The sequence below is a fragment of the Chelonoidis abingdonii genome, chromosome 8, assembly GCF_003597395.2.
Source record: "Chelonoidis abingdonii isolate Lonesome George chromosome 8, CheloAbing_2.0, whole genome shotgun sequence".
NCBI classification, from domain to species: domain Eukaryota; kingdom Metazoa; phylum Chordata; order Testudines; family Testudinidae; genus Chelonoidis; species Chelonoidis abingdonii.
In genome coordinates, this window is record NC_133776.1 from 59,519,720 (window position 1) to 59,541,317 (window position 21,598).

The 21,598-nt window shown below is 45.5% G+C and overlaps 1 protein-coding gene across 2 annotated transcripts in view; it reads right to left on the reverse strand.

The window, feature by feature from the left end:
* Positions 1–20,352, reverse strand: part of F8 (coagulation factor VIII) — a 67,441-nt gene extending 47,089 nt beyond the window's left edge. For both annotated transcript variants that reach the window (XM_032772322.2, XM_032772321.2), the window contains exons 1-7: positions 20,022–20,352; positions 10,377–10,501; positions 8,029–8,151; positions 6,291–6,503; positions 5,166–5,237; positions 2,050–2,145; positions 594–815 (exon numbers count right to left, since the gene is read on the reverse strand). In XM_032772322.2, coding sequence (XP_032628213.1) covers positions 594–815; positions 2,050–2,145; positions 5,166–5,237; positions 6,291–6,503; positions 8,029–8,151; positions 10,377–10,501; positions 20,022–20,182 — 1,012 coding nt within the window. In that variant the 5' untranslated portion in view covers positions 20,183–20,352. The remainder of the gene's footprint in view (positions 1–593; positions 816–2,049; positions 2,146–5,165; positions 5,238–6,290; positions 6,504–8,028; positions 8,152–10,376; positions 10,502–20,021) is intronic.
* Positions 20,353–21,598: the final 1,246 nt, after the last annotated feature.

The following is a 21,598-nucleotide window of genomic DNA, read 5'->3' on the forward strand; positions in this document are numbered from 1 at the left end:
GAACAGTAGCAAGAAAACAGGAGGCAGGGGTAAGAAGGTGCAAAGGTCCTGACTTCCTGAGTTCCCAGGGGGTGCTCAACCCTGCTTCTGCTCCACTCCAGGCCCAGCCTCAACTCCACCTGTTCCCCCAAGACCCACCCTCACCCCGCCTCTTTCCACTCTGTTCCGCCCCACCTCTTCCTGCCCCTGCTCATTCCACTCCCCCCCAGTGCCTCCTGCATGCCCTTGACAGCTGATCCTCAGTGGGCTGGAGGCGCTGGGTGGGGGGAGTTAGAGGAGCTGATTGGTGGAGCTGCCGGTGGGTGCTGAGCACCCTTTTTTTTTTGGTCAGTGCTCCAGCCCCAGAGCACCCATGGAGTTGGTGCCTATGAAAAGATGTAAGTTAAATAGCCCCACTCCTGCTTTCAGCTCCTCAGTGTGCCAGTTACACCAAGCTCAGACCCCCTTGCGGATCAATAGAAGGGGTGTGACTGGGTCTAGGCAAGTCTAACTGAGCATGAGGGAGCTGTGAGTTGTGTCACCTCACACGTCTCTGATTCCAGCCCATCCTCTCTCTCCTGACCCCTCTGAGCCTGATGGCTGGTGGATATTACCTTGCTGGTGGGCTGGGATCTGACAAAACATTAGGAACCTGCCACTGATGGTGGGCATGGTCTGAGCCGTGAGGAAGGTGGCTGGTGAGATTTCTAAGGCTGCGTGCCGGTGGCTCCTCACCAAGAATGTGTGACCCTCAAAGAAAATAGAGTGCACTTCCGGGGCGGTACCCAGCCCAATGACATGCCAATGGACTGGTCTTTTCTGGCACAACTGGAGATCTGCCAGGAAGGGAGGGGAAATGCACCAATGAGAGAACAGCTCATAGAATCACACAGCTATAGCCTCCAATCCACCCAGAGACACCAATGGGCCAACCCCTGACAGGTGCTAAGCTCTGGGAACCTGTCATGCCAGGATCTCTGACTTCTGTTGGGGACTGTAGATGCTCAGCACCTCTCAGCATCTGGGCCAGGGGAGTAAGGACTGAGCAAAAAAAGAGGGACTGATCCTGAAGTGAATGGGAGTTTTGCCATTGACTTTAATGGGAGATGGGGTCAGGCCCAGATTAGGGACTTCAAGTTCTGGCCCATAGGAATTAGGGATGGAAAGGACTCTCCATCTGGAAACACTTGCTGTTCTTCTTCACTTCTCCCCCTGCTTTTTTCTTGGGCAGACTTTTGGGGTACTATTCTTGACTCTGCATCGGTAAAGACACTTGGGCACTTTGCCACTGACTATCATTGGAGTGTGACAGGGCCCTTCAAGATGGAATCCAGATGTACTGTCTACTCCATCCCTGGTCAGTGCTGGATTGTCCCCGGCTATATTTCCTCAATGGTCCCTCTACTCTAGTGTTAGAGATCCCCAGCGCTGAGCCTGCCACCCATTCATTAGTATAGTACGGAAAGGCTAAGAACAGGGCCCAGTGTGCTACACTCTGTGCACATATCTAGTAGCAGACAGTCCCTCCCCTGGAGAGCTCCCAGGCTAAATAAACAAGACAGACAAAGGTGAGAGAAAGGGATCCCTAGGGAGGCTAATGCACAGCCTAGCAGATCTCAATCTCAGGAATTTTCTCTTGGCTTCCAGTTCTCTTCAGGTGTCCCTATAACCCTGTTGTGCCACTCTAAGCAATCTCCGGCCTTGGCTATACTGGTGTTTTACAGCGCTGCAACTTTCTTGTTAAGGGGTGTGAAAAAAACACCTCCCTGAGAGCTGCAAGATACAGCGCTGTAAAGCGCCAGTTTAAACAGTGCCACAGCGCTGGGAGCGCGGCTACCAGCTCTGCAAGCTAATCCCCATGAGAAGGTGGAGTACGTGCAGTGCTGAGAGAGAGCTCTCCCAGCGCTAACGCTGCAACCACACTCACACTTCAAAGTGCTGCCGCGGCAGCGCTCCCGCGGCAGCACTTTGAAGTTTCGAGTGTAGACAAGCCCTCCCTCCTGCACTGCTCCTAGACCCCCCTTCTCCCTCATCCACCTTTCCCTTCCCCCACTCCTCAGCATCCAGTACCGGGCAGAGAGCCGTTGATATAGCCGTTGATAGCGTGCAGCTGAGCCAAGGGCCGAGGAGTTCCTGTGTGGTTGGGCTCTGAGTACCAGCTCTTCCCTGGAGAGAGAGACAAAGAAATTCAGCTGGGAGAGTTTTTAGCCAAATGCAGTTCATGGTGTGTGATCTGCTGAGGCTTTAGTGTCTGGAGCCTTGCAATCCTGGAGTGGGCAGCAGTGCGCTCTTGGGTGAGAGTCTCTCATGCAGGGACTCAGTCCCCTGACTGTTCATTCTCCTGAACGGGGGGTGCCAGGCCATGCTGCCAGGCCTTTCCAGGCCACAATCAGGCTGCTGGTCAAACATTTTTTTTTTATTCTGATTGATTTATCCTGTTTGGGTGGATGTCCTGGGCCCAGCATGTTTCTGTGAAGGACAGGGCTCCTTCAGAGCTCTGCCTTCGGTATATTTGAAGTAACTGCAGCACAGCACTTATGCACTGTTGTTCTGGGTGCTAATCAATGAGGCCTCGATGCAGCAAAGCAACTCAAGGACATGCATGACTTGCAGCATGTTCGGTCAGCGGGACAAGTTAAAATTAAGCATGTACCCATGTACTTTGCTGGGTCAGGGCCTGGGCTGGCTTTAGGAAGTGCGGGGCCCAATTCGAACAGTTTCGACGGGGCCCCGGCAGGGATGACTTTAAAAAAACAAAACAACAACAACAAAAAAATAACACGTAGGGCTTGTACTCACTGAGTGGTGCTCCGAGTCTTTGGCGGTGGGTCCTTCACTCACTCCAGGTCTTCAGTGGCACTGAAGGACCCGCCGCCGAAGTGCCACCGAAGACCCGGAGCGAGCCAAGTACCCCACTGTCGAAGTGCTGCCAAAGACCCGGAGGGCTGCCAGGTGAGTAAAAATTAAAAAGGCGTCTCTAGCCAGGGAAGGGATTCTCACTGTGCGCGGGGCCCTCTTAGGCGCGGAGCCTGATTCGGAGGAATTGGTGGAATAGGCCAAAAGCCGGCCCTGGTTAGGGCCTTAGTACTTGGGATATTGTGATGATGTGTGCATTCCAATTCCCTGAGATAGCTAGCTAGTTAGATTACATAGAGGCAGTGTATGTGGGGGAGGGCTGTATGGCGATAGATAGATAGATAGGTAGATAGATAGATAGAATTGTCAAGGCTGATTCCCCACTCTGGCACTTCGAATGCAGAAGGCGGGGGCCTGCAAGGACTCTAAAAATTAATACTGGCCACTCCAGGCTGGTATTAAACTCCCAAGTTTACAGCTTTTTTTTTGACCTTGGATTGGTAAACACCCAAGTGCAAAATTTCTCTGAGAACCCTGGAAGGCGCACTTGCGAATTCCTTCCTGTGGGATACCCTTAAGCTCTTTCACACTCTCCTTTGGGGAAGAGCTGAGAAAGGAATACAAAGAAAATCAGTTGTTGCCACCAGCTAATAAAAAAAAAAAAACGTGCAAAAACCTCTTAAGACCCAGAACTCCAAACCTGTTCTTAAAAAATGTAAATTTTATTAAAAAAGAAAGAAAGAAAATACATCTGAAAACTCAGGCTACTGCTAGATTTAAAACGAGCAAATACAAGAATTAAGCATTAAAAATAGCTCCCTTGAGATCCAGCTTAAAGGTTACAAGCAAAACAAAAGCACCTGGGGTTAGCTCAGAGGAATCCACAAGCCATAAAAAATAAAAGGGATAAACCTAATTGCGTCTTTCTAGACATTTCCTAATCTACTTACATATCTGGGGTTTTAGATGAGTAGTGTCTAGGTATGATACTCATGATTTTTCATACCTGGCCCAAAGCTTCTTACAGCATCATTGCTCCCTGTCTGCTTCTCCCCGAGAACAACAACAGACAGACAAAGGGGGAATCTTGTTTCAATTTTTAAAAGTTGTAGCCTTCCCATTGGGCTTTTTGGCCAGGTCCCCACTCATTTCCTTTTACTTATGCATTGCAGTGAGACTTTTAATCCTTTACAGGTAAAGCAAGTAGAGAACAGCTACTGAGAGGGATCTTATATCTAACTGGTTGGCTGGGTCCACAAAAGAGAGCTAACCCCCCTTCATTTATCACAAGGATGCATGGCATTAGATAGATAGATAGATAGATAGATAGATAGATAGATAGATAGATAGAGGGGGTGTATTGGGATAGAGAGAGAGACAGAGAGAGAGAGGCGGGGGTATCTGTGGTAGTAAGGGGCTGATCCTGAGAGGTGCTCAGTTCCCATTGCAAAGTGTCGAGTACTCTATGTTCCCACTGAAGTCAATAGGAGTTGAGGTTGCTCAGTACTAGTAATTCTCATCACAATCTAGATTTCCTCTATGGGTTTGACTACCCTGTGGTCTGAAGGCTGTTTTTTCCATATGCTAGTGGGAATGCAAGGGCCGGCAAAAATTCTTTGCACCTGGACATCATCAAGTGAGTTAGAGTCATGAGGGTACTGCTCTGAGAATAAAACCAGTGGCCCAGTACGCTGAACCTCATGGCCAGTTGGAGGTTATCTTCCAGAGCTGATGCTGGAGACCAGATTTCAAATCCCAGTCCTGGTGTCTCACTCCTCTGGCTGGCAAAGTGGGGAATCTAGACTACAGTCAGAGGTGGGACTATAGCATAGGGATACAGACCCACGCTAGCTTTGGTCTAGCTAGCTCAGGTAACGATAGCAGTGAATCCACAACTGCCAGGGTAGCAGCTTGGGCCGTCCAGCCTCACTAAGGACCCTGGGTATGTGCTTGAACAGCAAGCCTGTGCTGCTGTGGATTCATTGCTTATTAGATCAAACGTAGTTCTGGTTTATCCCATGTGCTGCAGCTACACCTCCGACTGCAGTGTCAACACACCAACTGTGTTCAGACTCAGCTCAGGAGGCAGCTCTGCAGCCAATCAAAAACAGAAACTTTGTTCTCCAGGGCCACCCATCCAGCACCTTCTGCCAGCCTAAAAACAAATAAATACATCAAATAAGGAAACACTCAGACAGTGAACTCTAAGGTGCGTTCGGCTGCCTTTGTTTGTAATATTCCAGATGTGGCACAAACTCTCCCAGCCAGCAGAATCTGACTACCCTAAAGCCAGGATACAGGATCTGGCCACCCTCATATCATGTACTTACCTTCATCAATCACCGAGAAGAGCAGCACGAATTCTTGCAACGTGCTCTGGGTTCCGTCTTTGGTCAGGGCTCCTACGAGCAAGAGGAGAGAGAGAGGTAATGCCACTGTTAAAGAAACCGCAAGGGCAGTGTTGTATCTCAGTCTTCGCCTGGAGATCTTTTGCTCAACCTCTTGGAGGTAGCAAAGTTATTGCCTGGGGTTGCGCGGGTTTATGCTGTCATTGCTGATCTGGGAGGGGTACTAAGGAGGGAGCCTAATTCTTGGCTGCCACTGCTCATGGTCTTTGTCCTGTGCAAGGAGTGATAAGGAAGTCCCCTTATCTGAAGAGCCCGTGCAGTGGCCTGGTGATCCTAAGGAGAAAGGCTGCTAGGGGAAAAGCAAAGGCTGCCACAAAGGCTCCCTGGACTAAGTACTGAAGGGAGAGTTCAATATGTCCTGTCCTGACTCTCTCTTGTGCCATACAGGATTTTATTTAATCACCTGAAATAGCCCATCTTATCTAGGTCTGTGCTATGTTGGCATCACTTTTTGCTCCTATGCACTTCAGATACTATTGGGAACCAAGTTTTAGTCAATCGTCATTCTGGCAGAAGGATCGTGCATAGGATAGGCAAGAGTATCCTAAATTTGGCTTGGTACTACACATCCTACGTCATCTGTGTGTGATCTTTAAATCCATGCTGGCATAGCCCCATCTGTATTTGGTCTTACAAAATCAACTTATCTGCGTGAAAAAGCACCTGAATAATCATGGCATAGGTGAAAGCTTTTAAAAAGATGGACAAACATTCACATTCTGATACCATTGCCTCAGTAACTGCTTTGCAATCTCTGGGAAATACTAGAAATTCTTTGAGGGAAACAGATGACCAAGTTATTTCCAGCATGGCACTCAAAAGGGTGTTAATTTTATGGACTGGGAATGGATGAAGGCACCCTTTGGAAAATGTGTCAACCAGAAAATCTGTCAGTCCACAACAGATTCTGTTCCTCCCAGAGGTCCTGCCTTTGCTTCATACTCAGTTTAAGGAAGATTCCAGATTTCTTTTCAGTCAAGACCAAATACTAAACAGTTGATTGGATTAAATGACCCACTTACTTTTCCAATTCCCCATGCCCCTCACCTGGCCTGCAGACAAGCAGGGCTCCGATCAAGCCAGAGTTGATGTCTTTCACACTGTCAGTGTAAGAGAAGTAGGAGGAGGTCAAACATGATGAGTCAAACTCTGTTGGTCCTTGGTCTTCTAGGATTTCCCAGACATACGTGTGGGTCTTACCAGGATCCACCTCATCATCATCTTTCTCAGCCTGGCTGGTCTCATCCTTATACCCTGCCCCTAAAGCACAAAGAGTAGCCCATTTGTCACTGCTGACCTCATATCCACTGCACCAATGACCTGTCATCACACAACTGCTCTTTGTTTTATTATTATCATTCTTAAAAACAGTCTGGGCAGCCCCTACCTCATCTCATTCTCTATTTAAGCCTAAGTTAATTGTATCTAGTTTGCATATCAATTCAAGTTCAGCAGTTTCTCATTGGAGTCTGTTTCTGAAGCTTTTCTGTTGCAAAATTGCCACCTTTAAATCTCTTACTGAATGGCCAGACAGATTGAAGTGTTCTCCTACTGGTTTTCAAATGTTATGTTTCCTGATGTCAGATTTGTGTCCATTTATTCTTTTGCATAGAGACTTTCCGGTTTGGCCAATGTACATGGCAGAGGGGCATTGTTGGCACATGATGGCATATATCACGTTGATAGATGTGCAGGTGAATGAGCCCCGATGGCGTGGCTGATGTGATTAGGTCCTATGATGGTGTCACTTGAATAGATATGTGGACAGAGTTGGCATCGGGCTTTGTTGCAAGGATAGGTTCCTGGGTTTGTGTTTTTGTTCTGTGGTATGTAGTTGCTAGTGAGTATTTGCTTCAGGTTGGGGGGCTGTCTGTAAGCGAGGACAGGTCCGTCTCCCAAGATCTGTGAGAGTGAGGGATCATCTTTCAGGATAGGTTGTAGATCTTTGATGATGGGCTGGAGACTGGGAATGGCTGAGCCATTACACACATTGGATCTATTTCCCCATGTTAAGTATCCTCACAGCTTCTTGTCAAACTGTCTTACATGGGCTATCTTGATTATCGCTACAAAAGTTTTTTTGCTGAGAACAGTTCATCTTAATTAATTAGCCTCTTAAAGTTGGTTGGGCAACTCCCACCTTTTCATGTTCTCTGTATGTATATATATCTTCTCACTATATGTTCCATTCTATGCATCTGATGAAGTGGGCTGTAGCCCATGAAAGCTTATGCTCAAATAAATTTGTTAGTCTCTAAGGTGCCACAAGTACTCCTGTTGCAGAAGATCAATGTTAAATAGCCAAGTAATGGGTTAGTTCATTATCTAAATACTTGTTTAGTTTAAACCAGCTTGTTACTGGATGGACAGTTTCTGTTTGGCTTTTGCTGATTTCAAACTGGTGCACTAGAAATCCTACAATAATTTCCCTTAACCATCCAATCACCTATCCATCTATCTACCCAACCCACCTGCCTATGGCCCTAATCAGTGGTCTCTGAACACCCACCAGGAGTTAAAAATATGACAATGCTCTATCTCTTTCCCTCTTCCCTGCCACCAGGAATTTCGCTGGGTGGCAAGGTGGAGTTTTGCTGTTATTTGTTTTTAATGCATCCATGAGAATGAGGTTTATGATGGGAAAACTGGGGCAAAAAGTTTGCTTTTCCATTTAGCTCTGAATGCAGCACGATATTCTTCAGCTCCCTGCTCCCATATTTCTGCCCTTCTGCAAACAAGCACTGTGTGAGCTTTTGCAGAGCCAGAGATAAGAGGGCACACTTACCCTCTGATGCTTTCCAGTATGTCACACCCACAGCATGGAGGCTGAAAGGGCGGGAAGCCAGATTCTTAAAGGTAACAACCACAGTGTCATAGACTTCAGCTCGAATGGTGGGGCCCAGGAGACCTGAAAGAGCAAGAACACTGCAGGGCAACTGCTGTTCATACAACCCACTGAGCTAAAAACAGAGACACAAGGGGTGTAGATCATATCCTGGAGAGCGACAATAGAGGCCGAGGAGTGTATGACGCTTGATAACTGGCGAAATAGCTAGAGGTATGGGGGTGGGGGACGTCACACTGGGAGGCCTAGGAACATAGAACTGGAGAAGAGAGCACTTGAATCATCAAGTCCAGTCCCTACTATCACAGGCGACCCATCATAATCTTATCATGGAGGCATCATGGAGCATCAGAGCTCTTCAGGCAGAATTGAACAGGATACCCTGGGGAGCAGAGAGAGAGCCCCCCTCCTGCAGCCTCCAGTTCTGTACAGTGTCCAGATGGACATTCTGTGTAGTGTGTGAGTGCTGGGTGGGATGGTGGCCTGCGCTATGCAGGAGGTCAGACTAGATGATCTGGTGGTCCCTTCTGGCCTTGGACTCTATGATGCTACTACAGCGGCATAACGTGCTGTTGAAGCAAAGCCAGTCTCGTTAGTCTATGAGTGAACATGTCACGAGCAGAATGTGAGTTACTCTGCAGGTCCCAGGCCAAACTGTCCCAACAGGCAGGGGTCAGTTAGGATGATGTGGTATAAATCTTCCCTAGTTACTAAGGCTATGTGAGGGGGAGGACACTGGCAGGAAGCCATGTGCAGCCTTTCAGAGCCAGAGCACATGTCACAGCATCCTGAGGTGTTTATGGAGACTGAAGAAATAAAAAGCAAATTGAGGGTGATCCTTGTGGCTCTGAGAGGGTGCTGAAGGGGCTGTGCTCTTAAAAAGCATATAAAGCTCAGACGCAGGGTAAAATTTTCAAAAGCACCTGACTTAGGAGCCTAAGTCCCATAGACTTTCAATCAGACTTAGGGTCTGTCTCCACTGCAATTGGATGTTTGATTCAGCATGTGTAGACATATCCAAGCTAGTTGTAATCTAGCCAGCTTGACTGCCAACAGCAGTGATGTTGCAGGAGTACCGACTAGTTGCCTGATACATATCCAGGGTTGCAGGATGGCTTTTATAGCCACACAGCTGTGGCTTCACTCCTATTGGTGTTTGAACTAGCTAGACTAAATCTAGTTTGACTATGCCTAGCCGAGCTGCAGTCGCACCTCTGATTGCAGTGTGCACAGACCCTTAGACTCCTAAGTGCTTAACTCAGTTCTGAAAATGGGACTGGAGCTTTTTGAAGATTTTAACCCTGGATAATGACCCCCAAGTACAAAGGAAACAAAATCCCACGTGTCCTCTGGAGCTAGAAAAATATTATATGAAAATAAACATTGTGCGGTTTTCCTTAAAGAAAAAAAACACGCTCTAAAATAACAGCAATATCAGCACAGCTGTAAAGGGAATATAATTTAGCAATGTGCTTGAGGAGGCTTCAAATTATTGAGCACTTCTAATAACCTTAGAGGCTACATGTCACTGACTTCAACCTATATTGTGTCAAAAAAGACCCCAAAAGACTCCAGAAAGATATGAGGAAGATAAGGTGGGTGACCAACACAGTTACAGTAACACTGCACCCAGCGAGACATGGCATGTGAATAGATTTCTTGCCAAGCTTGTCCATCATGCTAAGGATGAGCAAAAACCAGATCAGATGCAGAGGAAGCAATTTATTTTTTCACTAAGAAATAAACATCTTAAAGTTTAAAAGAATTGTTTCTTTTTAAGCAACTGAAAGTTGTAGAAGCTCAGAAATGTTACTATGCAGCGGGAAAAAAGTGGAAATGTTGACTTGGACCAAGAAAAATTGAGTTAAGAAAATACTGCATCTCCTTTTTGTACCAGGTTGGTGCTGTTCAGAGGGAAGCTTGGTTCCCTGGGTAATTTCTTTCCCATTGCCTCATCATGCTAAACTTACTGGTATGTCGCAAAACTAATGCTGCAGTGCATTACAAGTCATTACTATATTTTGCAATAGATGGCTGCATTTTGATGGTGGATGAAGTGATCGCTATGTATAATTTGTAAGGGGCTTTGAGATTCTTTGGGATAAAAGGTAATCTATCTATCTATCTTCATCATTGTAGTATATGATATAGTATATCCCCAGTTAAAACTATATCTGTCTAGTTTCCTGTACCGTTCTCCTCACCATACTATCTAGTATAAATAAAGACCATTAGATGTATATAAAGCTATAGATCATTAGCCTATAGATAACAATCATTATCTTTACCCATCCAGGCTGGTTTGGGCTTAGTTTGCGTGAACGAGGAATCAGTATATTCCACAAACACCGCCTTCTTGTACCGAGTGAAAATGCCAGACATAGGTGACTTTTGGCTTTGGACCCCTGAAGCTCTGCATTAAAGAAGGAAAAAATTAGCACTGGTTGTACAGATCCATCTATAAGGTGTTTACAAATCCCCCTTTCCTCCCTCGTCCCCCAAATGTCATACCCTTGTGTCAGTTCTAGTCAATACCTGCCCTAATACACCCTGTAAATTTCCTAATACCCACTGCATGAGTTTTTAAAATGTTATTACTAAGTTATCTGTAATAACATGATGAGTCATTCTGGATTAAGATGCATCATAATGAGACTTCTTACCACTTTATACAATACACACATGCTGACAAGATCCGCTGATGAGTATGATTGATCAATTGATTGTGAACATGTGAATCTATCTATCTGAGGTGGTAAGAGCTTGCTAAGAAACATAAACTCTATGTGATCCTTTATCCTGCATAATACAAGGGCCCATGGTTGCCAGATTTCCTCAAACATTTATGCTTACCTCTTTTCAACTGCAGGCCCATCAGATATACTGTAACAGCTCAGAGCACCTAGCCCATCTAATCTAGCACCCTTCTTTCTGTAGGAGCCAGTCTCTCATGCTTTAAAGAAAAGTAGAGCTCATAATGTGCCTGCTCAGCTGTGGAATGCTTTTTATAGAGACCCTCTTCATCCAAAGAGAAAGAACTTCACAATGACTGACGTGGATTAAAATCATAGATTTCCTTCATGCATTAGACTATCGGGTTGTGGGGACACAGCCCTTGTCTTCCTATGTTTGTACAGTGGGGCCCTGAGTTTGACTGGGAATTCACCACTGGGTTATAATTAAGGTTGGAAGGATTCGATTTTTATTGGTAAATGTCAGTAAACGTCAATTTCAACATACTCACACAAACCAGTGCCAAAATATTTCCACTGATAATAATCAAAATGTACAGATAAGCACAGTAAGAAAAATGCTGCTTGAGAACTCATTAGAGTTTCATTTAAGGATATTTACTTTGTATATTTGACATATGATGTTGACAATTTTGTGTTCTAACATTTATAGAGCTTTAACATTTTTTATTCTCAACATCTACCATCATTAAATAATTATTACCAGACCCTCACCTCATAATTTCCTGTGAAAATTTAAATAGATAAACATAGAAAAAATGCATAAAAATAAACATTAATATTATTTGTAGAAATTATTTGTAGAAAGATCAACTTCTTTCAAGCATAGTTATAATGCTGCTCTTGCAACGCCCACTTGCTAAGCCATGGAGCTGCAGCCTAATGGGGCCAGTATATGCACAGAAACAAGTTGATTTGCAGTCAGGGGCTGTCAGGCACAGAATGTTTCATTGCTGGTTCCACACGGTGAACTTTGCCAAAACACATCTTTGTGGTTGTCTGCCCTCTACTGGTTGCAAATTGTCAGACCTTCTCATGGGGAGGTGAGCTTTGGTGAGCTTCCCAATGAGCTTGTTCAGGAGAGGGAGGGTTAGATGCTGAGTATTCAGATACTGAAGTCTGTTAATTATGCACGTCATTTCTGACCTGCATATACAGTGTTTGGCACCCCAGATAGCCCTGCCCTGTGTCCAATGCCTTGGCAATACAGTATTCTAGCTCTCATCCTCTCTGGCAGGGAGACCAGGATAGATTTTTGAATTCTGCTTAGAGATTAGAGTGGGGGCCTGCAATTCGTTTAATTTATACCCTAACTAGGATTTGCACCCTGGTCACTTAGCAGTCAGGCGCTATCTCATTGTGAAGTGGAAGGCAGCTTTAATGATTTAGCACACTGACTGCACCACCTAGACCTGCTATTGATTTTTTTAAAAGCTGCTCAACAAACTCATTATCCAGAAGAAATCCAGTAAGTTTCTCAGGATAACAAAGCTTTGAGTTTCTCCAGGGACTGTAGAGGCTGCCTTATCAGTCTCAGTCCACAGACCATTTCCAGTAATGAATGTTCTCACTGATTGTTGCAGCATGTTTTCTTTGGAACATAAACCGGTTGCTATTTTTCCCCTTGAAGAAATAGAAGAGATTTATTTCCCCTTATGACTAATCTTTCATTTGTAATAACATTAACTGGCTTAATTTTTCCTAAAGAGGAAATGGAAGAGGACTGAGTGACACAGAAAGCTGGGAAGGGACAGGGTTATAGACACACTCAATGAACTATATGTCTGAAAAATTTCCCCAAGCTCTAATGATGAGTGACTGTCTCCTGAATCCACAGAACAAGATAGCAGCAGTGCAAGCATCTCCATGCCACCCAGCCAATATACCTGTAACCTGGTCTGGACGGATTGGAGAAAATGAGATTAATTTAGTCTCCACGGTTTATTCAGTCAATGGCCTCTTTACTGAGCTGGCCACTTAGTTCCAGCTATAGCTGTGATTTCTGTTGCTCCTTGTCCACTAGCAATTGAGATCACCAAACTCATTTCACATTAGCCACAGTACTGTCATTAGATTGTACCATTTTGAATTCACTGGGTGATGTGTCCCAGATTTGAGCTGGCACCCCAAAGATGAAAGGCTTTGGCCATTCCACTGAAATGAGTCAGACTGTTTGAATCTTTATGCCAGGAAAATCTGGTTTTGGTGGCAATTGAAAAAGCATTCAGAGCTGTAGGGCCTGATTCTGATCTCATGTATACTATTGTAAGACGGCAGCCACTTCACTAGACTGGCACCAGCAGGAAACTAGCATAGATTCTGGTCCTTAAATAATGTGCCCTACGGGAGTCAATTATGCACGGTGATGCTGCTGCTGCACGAATGCTCCTTTTGCATTCCCTGCAATCATCATTAACAGGGCAGAATCCAGATATTTAAAGGAGAGTCTGGATCAGAGGTTAAGTAGGAGTTTGGATGTCCAAGCATTTTTGGCAGGACTTCTTATCAGATCAGATCACAGTGGAATTCTTACCCTAAGAGCAGACTAAGTGAAGGCAGATAGCGCCTGGAACATTTCATCAGCATTGTTAGGCTTCCTTATCTGTTAATTTCTTCAGAACTCTGAGGCAGCCAGGGTAAACACTCTGCACTGTTGTCATGCTAAAGACCTAAATTACCATCCAGTCCTCCTTTGCCAAAAGGTTTGGAGGCTGAAGAAGAGATTCTCAAGGCTTTGATAGGATACACAGAGACCCTATTCCCCACTCCATTCACCCCCAGGAAAGGGGATGCCTGTCACCCATCAGGAGTCACTAAATAGATTTAGTCTCTTGGAATGCAGGGAAGGAATTAGAAACAAGGGGGAAAAGTAACAGATATGAAGTTTTGAGTGTCTCCAGTAGATGAAGTTAGTTTAGATAGCAACAGGCTAGTGTATCTTAGGCCATGGCTACACTGGAGAGTTGCAGCACTGGTGGTGGGTTTACAGCACTGCAACTTAGTAACTGTCCACACCTGCAAGGCATATCCAGCGCTGCAACTCCCTGGCTGCAGAGCTGGCTGTACACCTGGTCTGCTTGGGATATAACAATTGCTGCGCAGATGATGCAGCGCTGCTCCGCAGGTGTGGCAACCAAAAGTGCTGTAATTGGCCTCCAGGGTATTAGGAGGTATCCCAGAATGCCTGTTCACAACAAACCAGAAGACCAGTCTCCCCGGAGCTGCTTATCTAAAAAACAAACACAGCTCCTGTTTGCTCGAGAAGAGGCAGGGGAATTGCTTTGGAATGTTCACAGCTGTTTGCTTGAGTAGAGAAACCACAGGGTGAAGGGGGAGGGGGGAGTCCGTGTTGGAGCTCGGAGTGCATAATTTGCATTTAGTGAATAAGAGAGGGGTGGGGGAAGGGCTCAAAACTTTTAAAATGATTGCAGGTTGGTGATGTGTATGTTCCAGTCCTTAGAACTTGCACTGATGGCCAAGCGAGTGGCAGAGGAGCTCGACAGGCGGCCACAAAGTATATGCCACCTACTCTCGGTCATTATCCTTGCTGCTACTTGGACAACACTCAAATGCGCCGCGGACGTTCCCGCGTTTTACACACACCCGTTAATACCCTAGCTCTTAAGGTTTTGGCCACGCCCTACAATTTACAAAGGCCCTTTTAACTAACTTCTTTCGAAAGAAGCCGCATTGAAGCCACTTGAACACTGGGCTAGCGCCAAAATGCACACACTCCCAACAGGCACGCAACAACCAATGCTCGGCTCCAGATTGGTCCACATTGCATGGTCGAAACTGAGAGTAGGGCTTCCAGAGAAATTGTCAGTGTAGCCAACGTCCTCCAGTATGCGCTGTCCCCTACCAGCTTGTAACGACGACACCGCTGTAACTTCCAGCCGCTGCACACTCCCAAATCCCGTTAGCTCGCCTATTTACGCCCTCTTAGCTGTTTCAAGCCATCTAAAGTTCTTCAGTACATTAGTTGAGGCCCAGTGAGAGAGACTGGAGCATAGACCCATTTCAGGCACCCACCAATACGAAAGCTCCCGGCAAGGACTTGGCTTCCATGAAGCCACCTAGTGTAATATGGTGAACCGGGCCTTCCCCAGTCCTTTTGCCTTAGGGAAAATGAGCAGCCGCCAAAAAGTGTTTTGTTGATTTAACGTCCAGAAGGGTAGACACTCACGACAGGTTGCTCCCAATCAAATCACTCTCCCCAATAGAAGCATAAAAGAACTAGGGAATACAATCTAGATGAGCTTACTTATATGGCAAGAGGTGGGTTCATAACTGGCGTGGAAAGCAGAACCATTCCCCACCAGAGAGTAGTTATCCTCAGTGGTTCACCATTCCACTGTACCCAGGGCATAACTGTCGCCCAAAGTTTTTTTTGCGGGTCCTGCAGGGTTTGGTTCTGGATTCCGCGTTGTTTCTGTTCAATATCTTCATCCAATCATTTAGATAATGGCACAGAGAGTACACCGTAAAATTTGTTGGATGATACCTAAACTGGGAGGGTTTTACAGAGTCTTTGAGGATAGGATTAAAAATTTCAAAAATGATCTGGAACAAACTGGAAAATCGTGCTGAAGTAAATAGGCCATGAAATTTAATAAGACAAAACTGCAAAGTACATCCACTAGGAAGCGCACCCTCAGTTGCCACACATCCAAATGGGAATGACTGCCTAGGAAGGAGTACTGCAGAAAAGGAATCTGGAGATCATGGTTGGTTTCACAAGATTAAATATGAGTCAACGTTGTTACGCTGTTGCAAACAAAGCAAACACCATTCTGGGATTATACACTATTGTAAAGCAAGACATGAAAGTGCATTTCAGTGCTACTCCACACGTGATTATGGCTCCTGGGGTATTGTCGTCTTCTGGTTCAATGTCAGACAGATGTGACAAATAGGTGGAAAGTCCAGCAGAAGACCAAACGAAAATGAGTAAGTCTAGAAAACATGACCTATGAAGGAAGATTTGAAACATTGTTCCCGTTTAGTCCTGGATGAAGAGACAATTGAGAGCGGGGAACCCTGATAAGTAACCACTTCATTAGAGGTATTGCACTGAAACAGTTTGATTACAGAGGAAGAGGAAGAAAGAATTGTGTCCTCAACGTGGAAGATCTAACGCTCTGAGGATACGTCACACAAGATAGAACAATCGGCTTAGAATTGCAGCGTTTAGGGTGACATTAAGGGTAGCGGGTTTAAGGTTGACATTAGGAAAAACTTATCTTAGACCCGTCAAGAGTGGCCCGTAACACTTGGAATATAAGATTTCCAGCTAATGGCACAGCGTCGTTGTGAATCTCCATAAAGACAATTTGGCGAGGGATTTCATTAGAGAACAGGTTGGACAAACACCTGTCAGAGATGGACAGGGATTAGTCTTGCCTTGAGTGCAGGGGACTGGACTAGATGACATCTCAAGGTCCCTTCCAGTTCTATGATTCTATGATAAGCTGTGACGTCATTCCCAGAAGGGCCTCTGCCATTTGCCTGGATAACCTTATAAAATGTCAGTGCCCCATGGGGACAGAGGCACATCATATGATACCCACACCTAGGACTAATCAAAAACCTATGCACACATGGCACCTTTGTTTCTATCAGGCTTATTTGACTCACTTCTAACACCACCCATATTCTGAGCTGCACTATTTTGCTGCATCACTTCCAGGATCCAGGGAACCAAGGGGGCATGAAAGCAGGGTGGGTCATGGTGGAGCAGTCAGAGGGGAAGATGATTTTAGCAGTGTTTTTTTGGACAGGCTGGAAAAGGAGTGCAGATGCTATAGAGGGAGAAGGAACAGGCTATGGTTAGAGGATAGAAAACATTCTCAAGTGACATTCAAGTTGAGACAGTGAGAGCATAGAGAAGGGAGGAAGAGGAGCTATAAAACATTTCAGGAGGCTAAATCCTCTTTTCGAAATACGTAGTGATTCCAAAAACCTTCCTTGATTTTGCAGTCACTATGGCAGACAGGATGGGTTTCCCCTTGTAATGTGGGGAATGAATTCCCATATCATCATTGGAGTATCACTGAATAAACATGATAAGAGTTAGAAGACCATATACTGTTCTCTTGTTCCAGCAAAAACCCAGAGGAATACAATGGAAGTCTGTGGTGTTATTCTGGATTTAACTGAGAACAGACTCTATCCCCTAGATTTAAAATCCCAGCAATGTGGACTGGCTGCTCTGAAGTCAATATATACTACATCCAAGAAACTATGCTGAGAGACCATTAAGTTGCAACATCAAGCCCTCAAAAATGAGGAAAGGCCAGACTTGTGCAGCCTTAATTTGCCTCTCTCGCACCACCATACAATCTAAGTTCATAATCATGTCCCATTTTCACAGGGCCTATGCCTCATTCAGTGAATGGGTAGATATTCAATATTTCTTTTTATTCTCCTCATTCAGTGTATGGCCCCAGGCCTTATAATTAATTTCCTCCTGGGAGTTTCCAAGGTGGTCTCACCAGAGTATGAAACTGTTCCAAAAATATTAATGAATTTATCTTCCCAAAACCCCTGTGAGATTTGGTGGTATCATCCCCATTTTACAGAAGGGGAGCTGAGACGCAGAGAAATTAAGGCCAATATTGTCAAAAATGTCCACTAATTTTGAGTCCCTAACTTGAGACACCCACACCCTGATTTTTCTGAGTACTTAGCATTTTGATAGCACTTTATGTGTTAAAAGCACAGCTCCCAGTGACCTCAGTTGCTGCTGTGAGTACTCAGTACTTCTGCAGATCAGACCCCAGGGTCTCAAGTCAGCATCCAGAAAATGAGGAACACACAATTAGTGACCACTTGTGAAAAATTTGGGTTAAGTGACTTGCCCAGCATCACATAGGAATTTGATGGCAGAGGTAAGGGTAGAATCCTGTTCTCCAGGGCAGCATTCAATTGCTTTCACCATGAGACCTTCCTTTCTCTTCCTGCAATGTCCTGCCTTATTCATCACAAACCTTCCAATTTCTGCAACAAATGAAGCAGAGGTCCTACAGCCTTCTTCTCTACACAACTCTGAGTCATCCTCACAGCTGGTCCATCCTGTGCACTGAATGAGACAGGAGTCTATCAGGGACAAAGAGGCTGAATTAAGGATTACAATAGGCAAGAAAAAGAAAAAGAACTAAAAAAAGAGAAAGAAACTGTGCAAACAGCTTAAAAGCATATTGACCCCCAGCTTGGGTCAGCTGCAGTGTTCAGACCTTTAGCTCCTTGGCACAGACCTCTGCTACTTGAGCTAGTAGAGTAAGTGACAGTAATAGCAGGATGAGTATGTGGACAAGGCATCAGAGGGGGATGAGACACACTCTGCCAGTGGGTTTTACAGACATCTGCTGACAGCGGAGGACTGGAGAGATTCAGGTCTCCTGGGTTCAATTCCAGGTTCTGGAGGGAGTGTGCTCTAGTGATGGGAGACTCTTCTGCCCCCTTTCCTCCACACCCCATATGCTCCTATCTTCCTTCCTCCCATACACCCCATTCCCCACTCCTCCCTCTGCTCCTATGCAATCCCCCTCCCCTACTGTCATTCCCTACCCTCCCCTGTTTCTGTCGCCCACTACTTCTCCCCGCTTTCTGACTCCTGTAATCCCCACTTCCTGTGTTCCGCCATTCTCAACCCCAGTTCCTCAGTCCTGTGCATTCAGGCCACTCCCTCTTCCATGCTACCTGGGCACCAACAGGGGGAACACTGAGTGCACAGAAGGCACAGCCTCCCTGCTCACAGCTGTGGTGCCTGGTGCCAGAGCAGCCTGGCATAGCAATTGCAAAGAGAGTCCTGAAGCCCCTGGGTGGAGCATGCTCAGTTGCTCCAAGGGGGGTGGTGCATATGCAGATGGCATCTTTGGAGAATTTAGCTGTCAAAGTCTAACAAATCTCTACAGAACATGTGAAAACTGCAATTTTTCAAAGACTTGGACTTGGCCAAATTCGGACAGATTTTCCCAGGAAAAGCAAACGGCACATCTCTGAGTCCAGGACAAATCCCCTGTCAAATTTCCTGTCCCTGCTCCAACGTGCCCGGGTGGTAGAACTTCTCAAAAAAATTCTTACAGTCAATTCATTCACATGGGCAAAACAACATATTTGCCCCTAATCTCATTCTTGGAAATGGCCAAACCACGTCTGCTGAAATGTTTAAAAATATTCCACTTGAGGCAGACACCAAGCATGGAAAATTTCAGCCCAGACAGTTACAGTTTGACAAAATTATAAGCAACTGAGAACAGTTCTAAGGAGAAGTGATGGCCAACCTTAACTAAAGGTGTCACTACCATATCATGTATAACCTGTGGGACGGAGAAAGCACAACCTACAGCTATTAACTCATCAAAAAGCAAATCAGAACCCTACTTAGATAGCAGGGTGAGGGAAGGGGATACTCAGCTGGTACCAGCCAGAGAGGCAATTCTTATCATACAAGGTCTCAGTCACAAATAAATGAACTAGATTTGGGATGGAAAAATGCATAGGACAAGTAATAGTTAATAATAATTACCCTACATGACCGCAAGCTAAAACTCCATCACCAAAGCTGTTCTCGCTGGCTACACGAGCAAATACAGAATTAATCCATGTGTCTAATTACACTGTGCCTGGATGAATGTATGTGTATGTCTGAGTGTGCATGAGAGTGAGTTTGTGGGCCTGATTCTCCCAGCCGTGAACCATGTGCAGTGATTTACACCTGTGCAAATTGAATGCAAAGCAGGTATGAGGATTCTAGTAAATCAAAATTCTTGAGTCACATGCACTGCTGGGCGCATTCTACATTCACTTTGCATAGACATCAGTTAAAACCTAATGTGCAAGACATTGGGAGAATCAGATGATGTGTGTCTGCATGTATACACACACACACACACAATATGATATGCACACAGAAAACTGCCCTCACACACACTCAGATTAAACCATACATGCACAGATGCACTCATGCACATTTAAACAGATATACCCCCACAAACAGATGCACACATACTCATGTACATACAGCTGCATTCACACACATATTTTATAGTTGCCTTATTTCCCTTGAAGGCACCATCACCACCGTGATGCAGGGTGCCACCTTCCTCAAAGCCAAGATGAGAGCTGCCTATGGACATCATATCACAGTCAGAACATTTACGGTACAAATAGCCTTACCCAGCTGGTGTCTGCAGCACAGAGAGCAGGCTGCTGTGCACATAGTCCCAGTCTGTCTCCACGGCACCAATGTAGTATCTTCTGGTGATTCCAAAACTCTCCTGAAAGAGACAACCCAGCAGAAAGCAGCACAGGACTCCTCCCGGCATAGTGCCCCTCATGCTAGGGAGGCAGAAGAGTTTCTGATTAAAAAAAGAAATTTCTGACAAGAAAAAGATTTATCTTCCATCCAGCATCTTTAAACCATGGGAAAAAATGAGGGGAAGCTGGCACCCACAGGCTCAGTCAAACCTGTGGAAAGTTTTCCGAGGACATCAGGAGAGGGAGTCATTGTGACCGAAGCAGTGCAGAGGGGAACATGAGTAAGCAACGGGATCTCTCTTCTGGGTATTAGCAACAGGATGAGCGGAAAAAACAAAGGGAAAAGGGAGGCCAAGCAAAGCTTTAACTTTTCCTGGTCTGCAGCACTCCAGGTTCAGGGTGTTTATTTGTATTTTGAGGCATCGACTTGTTATACCCATTATATTAGACCAATAAAAACCACCAGGATCTTATTAAAGAGGACAAGACATTTGTCACATTTATTGTAAATACCATAATAAAACAAAAGATAACAGTAAACAATGTTATTTGGCTACTTATTCCTATTACTACTTATTCCTATTACTACTTACTTCTATTACTACTTATTTCTTATACACATATAAAAAAAAATTCCTCTCTCACCCCTATGGGTGGTATGTGTCTTCCTCAACCTCGGGTCCTCTACCAGAGGCCTGGGAGTTTGAGGGTTCTGCGCAGTATCTTAGCTGTTCCTAGCACTGCACTCTTCTGGACGAGAGAGCTCTGATGGTTTGTTTCACTGGGATCTGTTGAGCCACTCACCCCAGCTTAGGAGTCACAGCCCCAGTACTCTTACCACCACTGGGACCCCTTGTGGCTTCACTTTCCACTCATCCTCTCTAGTTCCTTACCAGGCCTAGACTTCTCAGGATTTCCATATTCCTTCTTCTGATGTTGCTGTCCCTTGGCATCTGCCTATATTCTATGCACCACCGCTGTCTTCTGGTCCTTGTCTATTCCCACGATGTCTGGTTGATTGGGCCGAGTACCGTCCAATGGACAGGCAGGAAGTCCCACAGAAATCTTAGCCTTGCTATTCTCCAGCAACACTTCGTGGAATCTCCCATCTGGTCTTGGAGGGCGTCTAGCCCATAAGCTGTTCAGATTTTCTGCTACACAATGCCAAGGCCCACTTGGTTGTGCCGTTCAGGTATGCTGTTCTGCTGCATCTTACATCCTGCCACTATGTGTTGGACTGTCTCTGAGCCTTCTCTGCACAGTCTGCACCTTGGGTCCTCTCAAGTGTGGTAGACCCCCTGCTTCAAGTGATCTGAGTGCTCAGTGCCTGTTCTGTTGCTGCTGTCATGATCAGGCCTCGAGTGCTGTCTTTTAGTCCAGCCCTTTCCAGCAGTGGTAGGATTTCCCAATGTCCGCCACCTCGCTATTCTGTCGGATGCTACATCCCATGCGGGTCTGTTTGCCATGGCATTTTCTGCTTTGTCAGTCTCTCTTTT